General features: G+C 56.1%; 8 protein-coding genes across 8 annotated transcripts; 5 read left to right on the top strand and 3 right to left on the bottom strand.

Moving 5' to 3' along the window:
* The first annotated feature begins 466 nt into the window (after positions 1-466).
* QBC33DRAFT_546641 (Endopolyphosphatase) lies at positions 467-3,547 on the top strand. The gene is made up of 2 exons (XM_060428677.1): positions 467-1,099; positions 1,204-3,547. Exons 1-2 carry the CDS (start codon positions 949-951, stop codon positions 3,129-3,131), a joined length of 2,079 nt encoding a protein of 692 aa, XP_060280836.1. The 5' UTR covers positions 467-948; the 3' UTR covers positions 3,132-3,547.
* Positions 3,548-3,757: 210 nt separating this feature from the next.
* QBC33DRAFT_457100 (uncharacterized protein) lies at positions 3,758-5,474 on the top strand (the record flags this gene model as incomplete). Its single annotated transcript, XM_060424842.1, has 3 exons — positions 3,758-3,856; positions 3,915-4,028; positions 4,065-5,474. 3 exons carry the CDS (start codon positions 3,758-3,760, stop codon positions 5,472-5,474), a joined length of 1,623 nt encoding a protein of 540 aa, XP_060280837.1.
* An 816-nt stretch (positions 5,475-6,290) lies between these two features.
* On the top strand, positions 6,291-6,533 carry QBC33DRAFT_561655 (uncharacterized protein; the record flags this gene model as incomplete). The annotated part of the gene is made up of 1 exon (XM_060430148.1): positions 6,291-6,533. One exon carries the CDS (start codon positions 6,291-6,293, stop codon positions 6,531-6,533), a length of 243 nt encoding a protein of 80 aa, XP_060280838.1.
* Positions 6,534-6,606: 73 nt separating this feature from the next.
* QBC33DRAFT_546650 (kinase-like domain-containing protein) lies at positions 6,607-7,219 on the top strand. The gene has a single exon (XM_060428678.1). The coding sequence runs from the start codon at positions 6,629-6,631 to the stop codon at positions 7,094-7,096; it is 468 nt and encodes a 155-aa protein (XP_060280839.1). The 5' UTR covers positions 6,607-6,628; the 3' UTR covers positions 7,097-7,219.
* A 218-nt stretch (positions 7,220-7,437) lies between these two features.
* Positions 7,438-8,884, bottom strand: QBC33DRAFT_191521 (Brix-domain-containing protein). The gene is made up of 2 exons (XM_060422523.1): positions 8,781-8,884; positions 7,438-8,697 (listed from the first exon to the last, which is right to left on the bottom strand). Exons 1-2 carry the CDS (start codon positions 8,792-8,794, stop codon positions 7,701-7,703), a joined length of 1,011 nt encoding a protein of 336 aa, XP_060280840.1. The 5' UTR covers positions 8,795-8,884; the 3' UTR covers positions 7,438-7,700.
* Positions 8,885-9,466: 582 nt separating this feature from the next.
* QBC33DRAFT_497166 (uncharacterized protein) lies at positions 9,467-11,382 on the bottom strand. The gene is made up of 2 exons (XM_060425584.1): positions 10,446-11,382; positions 9,467-10,157 (listed from the first exon to the last, which is right to left on the bottom strand). Exons 1-2 carry the CDS (start codon positions 11,133-11,135, stop codon positions 9,474-9,476), a joined length of 1,374 nt encoding a protein of 457 aa, XP_060280841.1. The 5' UTR covers positions 11,136-11,382; the 3' UTR covers positions 9,467-9,473.
* Positions 11,383-12,612: 1,230 nt separating this feature from the next.
* Positions 12,613-14,559, top strand: QBC33DRAFT_517562 (tubulin alpha chain; the record flags this gene model as incomplete). The annotated part of the gene is made up of 5 exons (XM_060426193.1): positions 12,613-12,624; positions 13,003-13,061; positions 13,115-13,425; positions 13,504-14,007; positions 14,078-14,559. The coding sequence occupies 5 exons, from the start codon at positions 12,613-12,615 to the stop codon at positions 14,557-14,559; spliced, it is 1,368 nt and encodes a 455-aa protein (XP_060280842.1).
* A 331-nt stretch (positions 14,560-14,890) lies between these two features.
* Positions 14,891-17,256, bottom strand: QBC33DRAFT_594696 (nucleolar protein 12; the record flags this gene model as incomplete). Its single annotated transcript, XM_060431791.1, has 4 exons — positions 14,891-15,860; positions 15,969-17,066; positions 17,121-17,187; positions 17,246-17,256. 4 exons carry the CDS (start codon positions 17,254-17,256, stop codon positions 15,222-15,224), a joined length of 1,815 nt encoding a protein of 604 aa, XP_060280843.1. The 3' UTR covers positions 14,891-15,221.
* Between the last annotated feature and the right edge of the window lie 344 nt (positions 17,257-17,600).

Genomic DNA, 17,600 nt, shown 5'->3' on the forward strand with positions numbered 1-17,600 from the left:
TCGAGGCAAAGTGCCAGACCTGTCGGACATGGCCCTCGTCATACACACAGCAAGTAGGGTGCAAACGGGTTTACAGCTTGCAGACACCGGTTGGTGACCAGAGAATACTTGGGGCTGTTAAGAACCCTACATATGGAAAAGTCACGAGAAATGTTGCCGAATCTTCATAGGAACCCATCACAGCATGGCTCTGAACTCCCTCAAACGTGCGGCGACGTAATCTTGCAACAAGCTACGAGAAATCATGAGACACTGGAAGAAAGAAGTCCTTGATTCGGCGCAAGTTGCATCGATTGTATTCGATATTAAGGGAAGCAGAGGGGAAGTATCAGAATTTTCTGTTGGCCTAGAAGTTAGGTACCTCGGCACAGTCCAGAATAATTTGTTCACACTAAACGCACGGTGGGTCCGAACCATACGGCCAGCTCCCTGATTGGCGGGAGACAACTGCACATTTTCCGCTCACCCTTCGGCATCGCAGGATGCAGCAAGTGACGTCAATCATATGCCATGAAAGTTCCTTTAGAACGCGCACCTAGCTAAGCAACGACAATATCGACAGTTATAATATTTTGTGTTCAGCTGCTCAGGCCCGAAACTCTTGACTTCCAACTCCAAACAACTTCCATCTTGACAGACGCTCCCGATAGGCACACGACTCTGCTAAAGAAAACCACGTGGGTGTCTCGGTGTGTTGATTGGTTCCCCATGACATTGAACTGTGCCAAAGAGGGACCTTAGGTATGGCCCATGACCATCCTTGACTGCCTGACACTCTGCAGCCTGGAAGTTGCGTATTTTAGAAGCCCTTCTTGTTAATAACAGTCGCAGAATCCGCTGTTCCTCTTCCCAAGTAAAAGGCCCTTTCTCGGGCAACTATGTAAACGCCAACCGAGTCCGGAGATACAGCCGGTTCATTTGTCTTGTTGGGCAGCCTGGCGGTCGGATATGATGGTGCTACGATGCACGGCGCTCTTGTTGCTCTTCAATGGCGTCATTGCCGAGCCTCTGGGCGTCGCTGAACCACAGCACGTTCTCCAAAGTTGGGGAAAAGTAGCAACCCCGCGAAATCTGCATGGCAGGTTCCTGCATATCACGGGTACGTCAACCTACCTAACCAAGCTTCCAAGATATGCAATCATATCGCGCCTATTATAGCCCGCTTGGAGTTTGCGCTAAACCCTACCTCTCTCTCTCTTCCAGATGTTCACCCCGATGAGTTCTACAAAGTGCATACGTCCACGGGCAAGGACGATGCATGCCACAGAGGAAAGGGAGCTTCTGGCACATATGGAGCCGAGACATCCGATTGCGATTCGCCCTTCTCCCTGGTAAACGCCACGTTTGACTGGATTCAGGCCAACCTGAAGGACCAGATCGACTTCATCATCTGGACCGGTGACAGCGCCCGCCACGATAGCGACGAGAAAATCCCCCGCAGCCGCGATCAGGTTCTGGGCACCAACCGCTGGCTTGCGAACAAGTTCAGCGATGTGTTCGCCAACCCGGATGGAAAGGGGTTGTCCATCCCCGTCATACCGAACCTGGGGAACAATGACATCCTGCCGCACAACATCATGTTCCCTGGGCCGAACAAGTGGCTAAGGTACTACACCGATATCTGGCGGCGGTTTATTCCCGAGGAGCAGCGGCACAGTTTCGAGTACGGCGGGTGGTTCTACGTCGAAGTCATCCCGAACAAGCTGGCCGTGTTCAGCCTGAACACGCTCTACCTCTTCGACCGGAATGCGGCGGTGGACAACTGTGTCAACCCTTCAGAGCCCGGGTTCAAGCAGCTGGAATGGCTGCGCATCCAGTTGGGATTCATGCGCGACCGCGGCATGAAGGCCATCATCATGGGCCACGTGCCACCGGCAAGGACGGCCGGGAAGCAGCTATGGGATGAAACTTGCTGGCAGAAGTATACCCTATGGCTCCGACAATATCGCGATGTTGTCACTGGCGCGGTTTGGGGCCACATGAACGTTGATCACTTCTTCCTCCAGGATAGCAAAGAGATCCAACGGGACAAGCTGTCAGGAGGTGAAGCCGACTCGGTCGCTATTCGCGAGGCGATGGAGGACGATATGTCGGTTCAATCAAAGGCCGATTATCTCCTAGAGCTGAGGTGCGACTGGTCGAAACTCAGCAAGCCAGCGTTGAGCGCCAATGGGGCGGATCAAGACAACAAGAAAAAGAAGCACAAGAAACCAGATCCCTGGTCCGAAAGGTACCAGCTGTCTCTTGTCAGTCCCAGTGTGGTGCCCAACTTTTTCCCAACCCTGCGGGTGTTCGAGTACAATATCTCTGGGTTGGAAAAGAACCCGGTCTGGAGCGATGCCCTCGGGCAGAGCGGTCACTCCACACTCGAAGAGGATGAGGAAAGGTTGGAGCTCCGGGACACGTTAACTTCTGAGCCCGAACTTGAGACGGAGGATAGAAGTCAGAGGGCCCAAATTGAGAAGAAGAAGAAGGGCCGGAAAGGGAAGAAACCCAAGGCCCCCAACCCCATGATTCCGGATCCACCAGCAAAATCCGCGCCGCCGGGCCCTGCATACTCCCCGCAACCCCTGACGCTTACGGGCTACACGCAATACTTTGCCAACCTCACCTACATCAACAACGACATGACCGTGGATGGCGGCGGCGGCGACGGCGACGAGGGGGCGAGCCACGCCGATGCCTGGTCCCCCTGGCCGAACTGGGTCCAGCGATGGCGGGAGGGGAAGCACCGGAACAGGGAGCCTAAGAACGCGAAGCCGAAGCCGCGGGAGTTCGAGTTCGAGGTCGAGTACAGCACCTTCGACGACAAGATGTACGACCTAGCCGATCTGACCGTCGGGAGCTTCGTGGAGCTCGCGTACCGGATTGGGAGAGGGTGCGCGGGAGAGGACGGGGTGCGGCTCGGCGCGGAGGGCGGGGCGGACGGTGATGAGGCCGAGGCGAATCCTAAGCTTGACTCGGATTCGGATTCGGATTCGGATTTCGACTCCGATGCTGAAGTTGAGGCGGAAGCAGAGGGGAAGAAGAAGAAGAAGAAGAAGAGGGAAGCAGAGAAGGCGTGGTTGCACTTCCTCCAGCACGCCTTTGTCAGCACCGTGGAGAAGAAGGACTTGAAGAAGCTCTACTAATCCATTGGCGGTTCCATCTTTTTTTGTATATTCTGCCATGGCTATGGCATTGGCATGGATGGCACGGATGGCATGGACGGCATGGACGGACGGATGGATTGCATCAGTGCATTGGGCATGGCTTATAAGTTATGAGGGATGACGATTTGCACCTGGTGCATTCTGGAGTTCATTGACGAGAAATGATGTTTCTGAGTAGGTACCTACGGATACACACTCACTTTCCTTTCGGGCTTGTTTTGAGAGTACTTACCACTTGCCCAACCGTTTCATGTACAAGGTACCTTATCATAGTATTCGATGCCGAGGCAGGACCCTCAAATTCAAACAAGCCCACCTAAATGCAAGGATAGAGCACTGCCACCCCACTTTTCTCGGCGCGCCCTGGCACGGCTGGGCAAACGCTAGCCAAAGACCAACTCGGGCTTCTCAAATACACCGCCCCGGCCGGCAAGGCGGCGATTCGTAGAACCTCCGTCTCCGAATTGCTAGGCTTCTCTCGGTTCCATCAACGACGAACAAAGGTAGCCATCGCCGGTCGCCGACCTATTGAAGCCGTAATATGGAAAGTACAAGACAACTCTGTCGCCAGAATAGGCCCCGTTAGTACCAAGTCTGCATAAGCCATGCCCCCGCGTCGATCCCATAAGAAGTCGAGAGCGGGCTGCCGCCGTTGCAAGGCTCGCAAGATCAAGGTAATAATACGGTCATGCAATATGAATACAGTCAGCCCCGCGGGCTGTCTCGGTACCACTGGCAGGCTAAGGCTAATTGGGATCCCAGTGCGACGAAATCCATCCACGATGCGGAAACTGTTTGAAACACGGCGTGCCTTGCGACTTCGAGCACCCAGACGTGATCGATGAGATCCAGCAGGTCGTCGGCGCCGCCGCCTCGGTCAACAGCCCTACGACCACCGCCGCAACGCCCCAGACTCCCGCAACTCCCGCAACACCGTCGGCCGTCTTCACCCCTGCGGCAGCTTTTGACTACCAGTCCCCCGCCGCCCACCATGCCCCGTCCCCGGCCATGCGCAGCGCGACTCCCCTGTGCAGATCCCCGTCGACACCGACAATCTCCGCCGCCACCCCGCCGGACCAGAGGATGCTGGAGCTGAGGTTAATGCACCACTACACCGCCATCACCTGCAAGACCTTTACCTTCTCGGCCCCCATGACGGAGGATATCTGGAAGTTCACGGTGCCGAGCCTGGCCTTCTCGGGATCCCAGCACCTCGCCGACGCGGTCCTGGCCGTCACCGCCCTGCACCTGCGCAGCATGTCGCCCAACGACCGGGACATGATCCGGGCTTCGCACGCGTACATGGCCGCCTCGCTCGCCGAGTACAACGCGACGCTGAACGAGGGCATCAACCAGTCCAACGCCGAGGCTCTGTTCCTGACCTCGACCCTCATCGCCTTCCAGGCGACCGCCACCCGGACCTTCATCAAGGACGAGCCCGGCGCGACGGGGGGAGTGGATGGCAGGGCGGCGGCGGCGGCGGCGGCGGCGGGTGGCGGCCCTGGGACGGGCGGCTACGCGGTGCCGTTCTCATGGTTCCACTCGTTCCAGGGCGTCAAGGCCATCACGGCGGCGTCGTGGCGGTACCTGAGGCATAGCTCCGTCGTGGCGCATATCATCAACTCGCAGGCGGCCCTGCAGCTCGACTTTGAGGCGAGCAAGGATGGCTTCTTCGGCCACCTGCTGGACGGCCTGGACGAGGAACTGGCTGCCATGGATGCAAATGCCTCGTCCTCCGGCCCCGAAGCCAGCATCCCGCTGGCGGCGGCCCAGGGGATGGAAGACGCGGCTGCGGCGGCACAATCGTCGCTGGTCGACAGCACGCGGCAGGCGTACCAGCACGCGGTGGCGGCGCTCAACTGGGCGCACAAGCTGCCGCACAAGGGGGCCGCGCTGTCGTTCCCGGCGACGGTGTCGCGGCGGTTCGTGGAGCTGCTCGAGGAGCGGCGGCCGCGGGCGCTGGCGGTGCTGGCGTGCTTCTTCGCGCAGCTCAAGTCGCTCGAGAGCGTGTGGTGGCTGCAAGGCATGGCGCGGCGCGAGGTGCTGGGCGTCGTGGGCCTGTTCAACGGCGACTACTTTGGCGCCGACGCACACCGCACTTGGTGGCCGCACCTCGAGTGGGCGGCCAGGATCGCTGTGTGGCATGACGGAGACGACATCCCGCCTGAGGTGTGGGGCGCTGATTGGCAGGCTGAGGAGGAGAAGGCGCTAGCGGCCCAGGGGGGAAGCGCCGGCGTCGACTTTGTCAGCCAGATCGAGATGCTTAGCCAGATGGCTGGTCCGGCGGCGCAGAGCTTGCCGGTCGACTTCCCTGGGCCTTGAGAGGCTTGAAATGGTTGCTGGGAGTCTATCGGGTGACAGGATGACTGGGCTCATGCATCCCGTCCCCCGCCGGGTTGGCCACACCCCGACTGGTCTCGCTTTTGATTGTTGGGCAGGGTGAAGAAGCTAGATCTAGCTTCTCAGGACAAGCGGCTATAAGTGTCTTGGGCGTGGACTACCTGCTGGTCCGAGCCGCGCTATATGCTTGCCGAATCGGTGACATATCGGGAGAGGAAACTTGTTCGCGAACAGGACATGCCGCTCCTTATGGCCTATGCAACACACGTACCCTGGACTTCGCGACGAAGAATTCGAGGGCGCATGCTTGGTGTTAGGCAAGAGGGTGTTTCCTGAGCAGCGAACGAGGGCTGTAGGGGAGATACACAAATGATATGACGTGTAGCCATTTAGCAGCTGAAGTACACAACATAAGAGTCGGGCAGATGGAGAAGCGAAAGTAGTGAGGTAAAAGGATACCGACACTGACACCATCAGGTAGATGTAGCCTTTAATTATATCTCCATGCCTTTTTAAATCGTCCAACGTGAAGCACCCAGCCAAAGGCGCCATCCTCCTACTCGAGTCTGTGAGTTGACGAGTGCCGACAGCCTCGAGAAATGTGTGTCATTTTCGTTGTCTCCCATACCTTGACAACGTTTGTGCTCCTCTCCGAGGACGGCGGCTATGACCGCCATGGTTGACTGCAGAATAAATGCAGGCCAGCTCTGCTCTCTCCCTCACCGTTAGTTCCCGTATCAACGAACTCGACTCTCTGCGCCATTTTTGTCGTATCCAATTGACATTGGCACCATCGCCATGGCACCCCAGGTCACGTCTTATAAAGACCTGCATCTCCTCTGCGAGGCTTTCGACAAGGCAACCCGCGACTTCCTATACACAACCTTTGCCGTCATCGACGACAACGATGTCGTATACTTTGGCCAGCTAAACATCTCTAAACTCAAGATCACTTTCGAGCAGTTCACATCTGCGCTGAGCCCCATCCCCGATGAGGACCTCTTCCCTGAACTGCCTCGGAACGGATTCTGGAGAAACTGACGGTGGCTCCTGAGTCGCTCGCTGGCGACTTCTACATCAAGCGACCACGCCTGTCCATGTATGATGTATACAAAGAACACGACATCTTGTATGTCATGCCTGGCTTAATCCTTGAGGAGGCCCACGCCCTGCAGATAGTCTCTCAACGCCCGCACCCTAACATCATCGGATACCACGGCTGCCGCGTCCGACGGGGCCGTATCACGGGACTCGTCTTTGATCGGTACGAGAACGATCTGAATCACTACCTCAAGGACGGCATCGGGACCATCGACAAGGAGGCCTTCATGGCAGCCCTGGAATCGGCAGTCCATCACCTCCATTCGCTCGGCATGGCTCACAACGATATCAACCCCGCGAACATCATGGTCGGCGAGGGTGGTGTGCCGGTGCTGGTCGACTTTGGTTCCTGCCGCGAGGTCGGTCATAAGATGACGACCAGCAGGGGTACCCCTGGGTGGGTGGACGAGGAGGATGACTACACCACGTCGGAGGAGCGCCATGATGTCTTTGCACTTGGCAAGATTCGTACTTGGTTAGGCAACCCGGTATTCGACTGTTAGATTGGGGGTCTGTGTACCTAGAGGGAATTACCTTGCTGAGCTGGGTTGACTTGTTAAGGTCAGATCGCCAGACAAGCTGGTGCCGAGGGTGCAGACCTCTATACTATCTCCTTTTCACGATGGGGGAGGAAGGGCAGGCCTTATGCGTATACCCTTGATCTAGGATAGCTTGCAATGTTGACATGGATTTCCACTCGTGAGGACTGTCGTAGTGGGTTGGGCCGCGACTGATCTTCAGCACCCAATCCTCGGGCCCTGGTAACAGATGACGACACGGCCTGTCGAAAGGGTATAGCACCCACTGAGGCAGGAAGCATTTGCATGGCTGGACACGAGCATATCCTTGAAAAGATGACACACCAAGGTACGCTTCCACGAGAGTAGCATAGCCCGCACACAGACGTTGAGCTCGCACACGGGAATATTCTCAAAGGTTATATAGCTAAGGTACGGGGCGTTGGCCTATAACATGCTGACAGATGAGCTTTTGATACCCCTTGACGCCCCATTACTCCTCAGCCTCGATGCAAATGAAGCCTGCCTTTGCGCCAAAACCAAGATGGAAACAAGAAGAAAGAGAGCGAGAGAGAGAGACAGCAAATCTCTACAGCTTCCTTTTCCTCTTGGGCTCATCACCGGCGACCACCGCCTCATCGACGTCTGCGTCGGCGGACTCATCGGGGACTCGCCCGCGCTTGAGGCCCTTCATCTTCCTGGTCTGCAGCTCCTTGAGGTCCTGCTTTCCCAGGTGGATGCGGCCCATCTTGTCGCCCAGGGCGCTGGTGGTGATGTTCTTCTTGGGGCGCTCGTCGGTCGTCCGGGCCCGCCTCATGGCCTCCTTCATCATGGCATCGTCCGCCTCCCGCATCCGCCCCAGCCGGAAGTCCATCCGGGGACCCATCTCCTCGACCTCCACCCTGGGCAGCTTCTGGCCGCTGCGCTGCGTCCGGATCAGGTACGAGCGCAGACGGAGGACGGGCTTCGTAGACGGGTCGTCGTCGGATGATGATGCTGCCGCCGCGGACGAGGAGGGCTCGTCGGCGCTGACGAGGATGACGTACTGCAGGGCCTCGACGTCGAGCTTGGAGGCCGTGGCGCCGCCGTCGAAGCGGAAGAAGTCGAGCAGCAGGCTGCGAGCGAGCGTCCACTCGTTCTGGACGGGGCTCTCGAAGGCGGTGCCGGCGAAGACGAGCATGGGCCGCAGGCCGAAGGTGAACTTGCGGGTCTGGAACTGGGCCATGCGGCGGAACGAGTCCGGGTCGAGGGAGAACTCGAGCATGTCCAGGACGTTGTGGTCGAAGGTGCGGATGAGGGTCAGGCTGTGGGGCCGCTTCTTGCTCGAGCTGCCGAAGACGAGTAGGCTGGCGTCGTTCTTCTCGGAGAAGAACTCGAGGCTCGTGGCGTCCTCGAAGGGCCGCACCGCGTTCTTCTTCGTAAACTTCTTGGCATGGCTGGCTCGCAGCGAGTACAGCTCCCCCATGGCGTCTTGTACTATCTGGCTGCAGGTCGTGCCGCGCAGGAAGAGAGCAATCTTCGGGTTCTCAACCGCCTTCGGCTCCCGCTTCTCGAGGGCCCGCTTGGAGCGGGCATTGCGGGGTTTTCTGGGTTGAAGTTAGCAATGATGGCTGGGTGGAGGAGGGGGGAAAACGAGAGGAGGGGAGGATAAGGTTTCAGATGAGCTTACATTTGGCGCAGCATTTCAAATATGGCAGAGTCTGTTAGGGGTAAGATTGCTGAGCTGAATGGATTTAAGGTGGTTGGTAGGAGTCTTGGGAGATCTGGAGATGCAGCAGCTCACGGATTTTCAATTCACAGAGGCTTGAAAAGATGGTATATTTTGGGCGGTGACTGATGGCAGTATGTTGGACAAGGTCCCTTATCCAAAGTGGGGGTCGGAATGTGGGGCTGGAGGCTGAACCACTTGAGGCTTCATTCAACATCAACATAAGTTTTTATTAACCAGAACTAATGCATTTTCGAAGCACATTTATTGTCTTTGCCCTCTCCTTTTTAATGGGATCTGCTACCATGTAGTTATGGACCTTTCAGCCAAGTGTTTACAAGAAGGAGTTAATCTGGACCTCTCCACCTCCAACCTAATTAATATTGAGGATATCATTGCAGATATTGCGGATATCGATGCCGACGAACTCACGATAAAACTTGACGATAATCAACAACAAAGTTACAGGTAGCCAGATTAACTTAGTTGCAACCTTGGCGATGATTTGGAGGATTTGAATGGTCTTGCTTCTATCGCGGCCTGGGAAGACCTCAACGAAAGATTCGCCGTGCTGGGTTTCGCGGACCCTGAATAATCCTCAAGCTTTCTCTAATCCTCAAGCTTTCTCTAATCCTCAAGCTTTCTCAATACCCTTCAAAAATGTACTGCTGTGTTGTTGGCCATAGCCTTGCGAACAATCTTGGCATCCGTATCGAGGATATCCTCCAGCTCCGGGTCCTCCAAGTCGTAGGGCGAAGGAACATTGTCCATGCAGATACCAGACCGGGCTTTCACATCCTTGTACCTGGCCCAGTACGCCTTGAATGCTGGTTTGGAAGGTATTCCCCGGGTAATCATGACCAGATCTAGGTACTCATTGAAAGCCCAGATGTGATGGAAATCCAGAGGCAGCCCCTTGGCATGCATGACTAGTACGCTCCCCTGGAGAGGCGTGGTTCCAGAATAGGCGTACGTCCTGTCGTCAACTGTGCAAGCAACTGTGATGGTATCCAGGTATCGGGCATCGGCGTTCTTCCAAGGGCGCTCAATTCCCTCACTGGTGATCGGGTTTCCATCCCGAAGCCACCAACTCAAACCCACCAGGTTGGCCAGGGTCACTGCAGTCTGGAATCTGTCTGTCTGGAGGGGTGCCTGGACTTTGACAGTGCGCATTGTGTCAGTGATGCCCATCTGCTTGTTGAATGGGTCATTGGTGCTGCTGATCTTGATGGCTGGAATGGATTGCGAGACTGATCGATCGGGATTCGCAATGCAGGGGTTGTCCTTGTAGTTTTGGTAGAAGTCGACAATGTGGCGGAAGTCGCGCATGGTGATATCCTGGACTCGCATGGGGTTCTTTATGGGCCTGGCGAGTTGGTTGTTGGCAAGTATCTTGTCCTTGTTGGCATCTTCTGTACCACTTCTGGTACCATTTTCAGTGACGCCTGCCTTGGGGCTGTCCCGACTCTCTTTGTCGTCCTGTCCCGTGTTCTTTCCGCCAATGTCTTCTTTGGTGTCTTCCTCTCCTTTGCTTTGGGGATCGCAGTTGATGCTCTGATTATCCTGGATCTCCAGCTCGCTCAATCGGATGCCAGGTAGCTCGTCATCCCCATTGCCCTTGGCCACTCTGTCTCCTGCCTTGCTATTGTTCTGTGCCCCTTCGCTCTGGGCATCTTGGGTGATGGCGACATGGATGTGAGGTCCAAACCATGGTCGCAGCAGGCCAGGCTTTCCAAGAGCAGCCTGGGACTGGTTTAGAAGCTCCGGTACTATGCCGGTAGTATGGACCTGGAGACCCCAGATACACAGGGCATGGGCCATTCCCTTACCACTGAACTGAGCAGTGGTAGTTATCGGGACGTACAGCGTTGCAGAAGTGGGCAGTGCTGGGCGGCCAATGATCTTGGTGACCTTGCCTAGGTCCGGATGCTCCACGGTCGTGGTACCTCGCAACTGATTGTATCCCAGCCAGACAAATTCTGGCTCGCCCTGAGTCATGGGGAAGATCACTGCCCGGAAGTGCTCAGGAGACGGACGTTTGTCAGACTTGAAGTCTGAGAAGGCCTTGCAGAGTATCTTATGCATGGGCCAGTCAGATCTCTGGCACTCAGCAGAGCAATAGTAGGCATCGCCACACTTCCCACACGCCTTTGTGCCTTCGCTCTCGCACATGTTGCACAGGTTGTGTACCGAAGGCGCTGCCTGCGAAAAAGACCCAGCATCCTTGACCTGGAGGTCATGAACCGCGATAGGATCATCCTTGGTGTTGCCACTACTCTCCCCACTGTGCCTGGGGGGGAGAGGCTGGGATGTCATGATGCAAGTGTGGAATGAATATCTGTGACACAAGCTGGTGGGAGGGCCGGCAAGGGTGTAGATCGAGGGATACGAGACGCGACGAGAAATTGAGACGAAGGGAGGAGTTGGTCTCTCGGCGTGAGAGCAATAACTGGGCTTCCCGACTAAAAAGCAGATGACTTCAGAGGGTATGATGTATGAAAATTCCCGACGTTGTGAGGGCAGAGAGATGATGTGAATATGTAGGTGATGATGGGGAGTGGGGGGAAGTAGTGCAGCGAAATCACTTCTTAAATCAAGGACAGCACAGTGGCCAGAAAGGTGAGGAAGCAGTGAGAACTTTGGAGGCATGCTTGGCCAAATATCTTCCAGCGGCAGCTTGAAAAGTCCCACTGCCTTTTCTCCTCTAAATGTGATCAAGGCAGTAGCAACCCGAACCCAAGTCTCCTGACATGCAGGTATTGTCTATGTGTGCGAGAGGCAAAGGATGTCTAGCATGATTCTCTCACTTCATGGCTCAGGCAAAAATACGGACTTTCATATCGCCTCTTGTAGAATTCCATTACGCCCAGCTTGGAGACAAACCTCAGCAGCGATTAGAGAGTGTGATAACTATATAGATTCTAGAGCTGTGGTGCAACCACTTATGATGATGCCTACAAGGAAGGAAGTCTTCCAGTCTAATAGACATTGCTGACTTAGAAATACGTAAGAGCTGAGGAAGATGGACCCTTGTAAGAACCAAACCAGTGCATAAAGCTGTAGGATACAAATATTATTGCTGAATGATCGAGGAGATGTGTGGAAAGGAGAGGTCGCTGTATAACCATTTTTCCATGTCACCCCCTTTTTCACGCAAAGAAGTAATGATCCTCTGATCTCGATCTTTCTTCTCTCCAGTATAAACGTCAGGTCCTTTGCCTGAATCTCTCCTCTTGAGGTTCAGCCATTTATCTCTTGATCTGTCTATTGTTTGTTGTAAACCGCCCCTTACACACGGCTGTCACGTTCTAAGCACACTGCATTATTTGTCTCAACCGCCCACCGTAATGAACAACAAGACCCTTGCAGAAAACCCGCTCGGCCTGGATGCACAGGCCAGGGGCAGGCACACTAGGGAAGCGGTGAGACCATCCAGGGCAATCGCAATGCCAACTGGCTGCGGGGCACGAGGCGCTAAGCCAGATAGTTTAGAGTACCAAGCACTTCGTCCACTGTGACGAGACCTGGCAAATTGCAGGTACAGGCTACAGGGAGCTTTCACTTCCCACACAGTTTGCCCCGCCTTCAGCACCTACCAAACAAAAGGAGAGCTTCCCACCCACACAAATCTCCAATCTTCAGCCGGCATCAACAGAACATCAAACTTGTATTGACAAAATTCCTTAATCCTCCCTCCGTCCTGCCTGATCCTCCATTTGCGCTGTGCGCATACCACTTTTCCATTCCAAGACCATCTCACTGCCCATCTCGATTCTAGAGGAATCTACTCACCATGAGAGGCGAGGTAAGATATCCGGATTATTTTGTTGGGTCCATATTTCCCCGTAAACCCGGGCACGATGAGGCTATTCCGAGAGCCCCTATTTCCAATGCGGGGAATGTGTCGACAAGAAGCTTCCAACCACAACCACGGGTTTTTCAGCAAGGAAAGGGACTTGATGCCCTCTTCAATGTTCACATTCGACATCGGCGACATCATAATTCGATTTGCCTTTCTTGATTGACAGAAGCCGGCGATCCTCCCCACTTAACGCCCATCTCAACACCCTACCACCATCAGATGCATATTCGCTTTACCATCCGCACTGGCAGCCAGCCTTGGGCTTTGAGACATGGCACCATTTATTCCAGACTGGCAGCCAGCTAACATGAGCTCCACTAGGTCCTTCACCTTCACCTGGGCCAGGCTGGTACCCAGCTTGGCAACAGTGCCTGGGAACTGTATGGCTCCTCACCGCCCTTACTCGGTCTTTTTCGGCTGACAGTCATGCTAGGTACCTCCTCGAGCATGGCCTCGGGCAAGACGGTCGCCCGGATCCCAATACCAAGGACATTGGTGATGCTGGCTCGTTCGAGACGTTCTTCACCGAGACCAGCGGCGGGAAATATGTTCCCCGATCCATCTTTGTCGATCTTGACCCTTCCCCCATCGACGAGATCCGCACTGGTGCTTATCGCCAGCTCTTCCACCCGGAATTGCTGATCAGCGGCAAGGAGGATGCTGCCAACAACTATGCTCGCGGACACTACACCATTGGCAAGGAAATGGTCGACAATGTCATTGACCGAATTCGACGTGTTGCCGGTACGTACTACGGCTGCGTGCCATGAGTGATGAGCGTCGTGAAACAGAATAAAACGGGATGCTAACGGCGGCTCGCAGACAACTGTAACTCTCTGCAGGGCTTCTTGATCTTCCACTCCTTCGGCGGTGGCACCGGCTCTGGTTTCGGCGCTCTCCTTCTCGAGCGCCTCTCTGCCGACTATGGAAAGAAGTGCAAGCTCGAGTTCGCTGTCTACCCTGCTCCGCGTGTCTCCACCGCTGTTGTTGAGCCTTACAATGCTGTGCTCTCGACCCACAGCACCATTGAGAACTCCGATTGTACCTTCTTGGTTGACAACGAAGCCGTCTACGATATCTGCCGACGAAACCTGGATATCCCCCGCCCTAGCTACGAGCATCTCAACCGCTTGATTGCTCAGGTCGTGTCTTCCATTACGTCGTCCCTGCGCTTCGATGGTGCTCTTAATGTCGACCTGAACGAGTTCCAGACTAACCTGGTCCCGTACCCTCGTATCCACTATCCCCTGATCAGCTACGCTCCTGTCATCTCGGCTGCCAAGAGTGCTCACGAGAGCTTCAAGGTTCACGACCTGACCTTCCAATGTGAGTATCGGGAACTGCGAGGATTGAATTTTCCGACAGAGGGGGGATATCTAACTATTTTACTCTCCAGGCTTCGAGCCGAACAACCAGATGGTTGTCTGCGATCCTCGTAACGGCAAGTACATGGCCGTCGCGCTGCTCTACCGCGGCGACGTTGTTCCTCGCGATTGCAGCGCTGCTGTTGCGGCTCTCAAGGCCAAGGCTTCGTTCAACCTCGTCGAGTGGTGCCCAACTGGCTTCAAGATCGGCATCAACTACCAGAAGCCCGTTGCGGTGCCCACCGCCTCTCCGGCCGATGGTGGCCTCGCCTCCGTTGACCGCTCCGTCTCCATGTTGTCCAACACCACTGCCATTGCCGAGGCCTGGTCTCGTCTTGACCACAAGTTCGATCTCATGTACAGCAAGCGCGCTTTCGTGCACTGGTACGTGGGCGAGGGCATGGAGGAAGGCGAGTTCAGCGAGGCCCGCGAGGATCTGGCTGCCCTTGAGAAGGATTACGAGGAGGTCGCTGCCGACTCGTTCGAGCCTGAGGAGGGTGAGGTCGAGTATTAAACCGTCGGCTTGGCGCTGGACTCAGCTGCCAGATGCGAGGAGTCACTGGGGATTTCTCGAGGGGCAAGCCTCCTCCCGTGATCCTGCGACCCTGCATGCCCGAAAGCTGGAAAGGTGTTGTGAATTTGCGGAGTGCACATAACCCAATGAATGATGGACAATGAATGAGCACCACGGGCGAACCGAGTCCACTTTCCCCTCTTTCTCATGTTTGGTAAACGTGGAAGACAGTGGCGGTGGAAGAAGGGAAACCGGGTCTGGTTAAGATTTCATTTACTTGCGTGCGTGTTTCGTGTGACTGGACAGGAAAAAACAACACCTGCCTTTAGGACCTGCTTTTTGATGCCCCTGCCTTGATATTACCCCTTTTCCCCCGAATAGCTTCGACTACCCCCAATCGATAATAGATGTCAATTTGCAATGGCCCGCTTGATTGAGAGAGACCATTGTGTCACTGGTACTTGAACACCTTAAGCACCACGTCTATGCTTCGCGATGCTGTCGCCTATTTCAGTGGACGAACACACCTCGTAAAACGCGTTTCTCCGGCTTGGGGTACTCTAGATTGGTTGCCTGGCGGTATGTACATACAAGGGGGTACCGCTCCCATCTAGTGCGTCTACCCCTTAACGAAGCCCCATCCTATTCTTGGCAAATGCCCCTTACTTGCTGCGACCCTCGGCCCGCCACTTGGCGGCGCGGACGGCCCCGCGCCCCTCCTGGCCCGTCTTTTTGGCCTGCGCCGCCTTCCTGCCCGCCCCCTTCGGCCGCGAGCCCTTGAACTTGAGATCCTTGGGCTTGCCGTCCTTGGCGCTGGCGCGCCGGCCCTCGAAGATGACCTCCTCGGGGGTTCTGATGGCCGCGGGCGGCCCTTCGCCGCCATCTTTGTTGGTGTTATCGTTGTTGTTGTCGTTACCGTTGCTCCTCCTCCCGGCCCGCCTCTCGGCCCGCGCGGCGGCCCGGCGCTCGGCCTTCCTGCTGGGGGGCCGCGCGGCGGCCTTTGCGCCGCCGGAGCGGCCGAGCAGCTTGCTGGCGCGGCCGGCAAGGGTCTGGGCCTCGGCCGTGGGCTTGGGGACGTAGTCGCTGCCGCCGGTCTTGCGCCGCTTGCGGTCCGGCTTGCCGTCGTCGTCGGCGCTGGCGTTGGCGCCGGTGCCCGGGGTGGAGGCCTTCTTGGCCTTCGCCTCGGCGGCGCGCGCGGTCTTGTGTAGGGCCTTGCACCGGCTGACGCGGAGAGTGCGGGGGAGCATGGGCGGGAATTTCTTACCCGCGAGGGTGAGGGCTGCTTCTACGCCGTTGGCGTCCTGTTGGTTGAATACGTGGTTAGTTATGAGGTTGCTCTTTGGAAGTGACGGGTGATCGAGAAAGGGTGGGAGATAAAGGGGGCTCGAAAGCGGAAAGAGGCAACTTACGTAGAACTGCACATAGGCGATACCCTTGCCCACCCTCGTTATGGGATCCCTCACGACACGCACGCTCTCGACCTTGCCGGCCTCCTTTCCGAAGACCCGCCACAGGCCTTCCTCCACGTCCATGGGAGCCTTGGTACGCTTCTTCTTCTCGGAGACCTCCTTGCCCTCCTCGTCAGTCTTGACGTTGAGCACCGACTCGTCGTCCACGAACCCCAGGTTGCCGACGAAGACGCAGCGACGCTGGTCCACGGTGGCGGGATGGGCCACGCTGTCGACTCGCAGATGGCGGTCGAGGATCACAGTGCCATTGAGTTTCGTCACGGCGGCGCGAACGGCCGGGATGGCGCTGTACACGACGTACGCATTGGTGGACTTGGTGGTGGCATCCATGAGAGACTTTTTGATGAAGGCGGCACGTTTGGGGACGGCGGCCGTCGAGAAGGCGGTGGAGCGGAACCGGATGGACTCGATGGTTTGGGGCGGCGAGGCCGTCTTGTCCAGCACCGACGAGAGGTGCGCGAGGAGCGTCTTCTTGGCCGTGCGCGAGGTGATGGCTTCGATGGAGACATTGCTCAAGAATATGGTACGGGATGCCTGCTCCAGCTCTGACGCGGCCGGGTCGGCGGCTAAGGACTCGTGCATGATGACGCCGTCGTCCGAGGCTGCGTCGTCTTCCTCCCCCGGTTGATCTTCGGGCTCATCTTCGCCTTTCTGTCGCTTCTCGACGGGTTCGTCATCATCCTTGGCCAGCTTTTGTAGGTGTCTGGACTCGAGACCATCATCGTCATCCCGTTGTTTTCTCTTCCTCTTCTTGTCCTTCTTGTGGCTCGCCGCGCCGCTGGTGAGAACGGCTTCCAAGAACTTTGCGGCTGCGACCTCGTCGTCCCCGCTCAAATCCTCCTTGTCGGAGCCCTCATTGGAAGATTCATCATCATCGGAGGGGCTAGCTTCATCTCCACTACCTCCCGACGACTCTCCCTCAGAGATGCTGGCATCGTCCTCGGCGTCTTCCTCGTCTGATGAGTTCTCCGCCTGCCCTGACCTTGCAGGTGGTAAATCTTCATACCGAGACTTGGGGGCGGCCGTAACTGGTCCAGCCTAGTGTTTTGTTAGGATAGGAGAGGGAAATTGCGGTGTGCCATCACGACTTACACTTCCAGCGAAAAGTGCGTCCAAGGCGGGATCGACCGCTTTGGGGGGGGCAGACAAGCCCGAATGCCTGGTTCAAGTTAGTTTGACATGAAATAGAGTTGGAACACGATGCAGTCGAGTCTTACTTTTTTGCCATTGTCCGGTAGATCGTGGGTAAAGTGTACCAAACGTTCTTCAAGAGTGGAACTGCACGATTCTTGGGGCAGCACAGAAAAAGTTGCTTATCAGTGCTTCTACCTATCGTAATTCTGCCTTGACCCACCGCCTAATACCAGGGATGGTCTGTGTCGTCTGTTAGTGGGGGACATTAGACCTGCCCCATCCGGCAGAAGGAAGGCGCCTGCCTGATAATCAACTAACGTATTTGACTATAGAACAGCCCATAGACTGTTAGCGCTGCAGCAGCGCCCGAAAGCGCAAGCCCAAAGGGTGGGCTGATATTTCGTAGCTTATTAATTGCACCCCAGGGGATTGGGGTCA

This window comes from Phialemonium atrogriseum (genome assembly GCF_030411735.1).
Source record: "Phialemonium atrogriseum strain 8032-3 unplaced genomic scaffold QBC33scaffold_23, whole genome shotgun sequence".
Taxonomy (NCBI): Eukaryota; Fungi; Ascomycota; class Sordariomycetes; order Cephalothecales; family Cephalothecaceae; genus Phialemonium; species Phialemonium atrogriseum.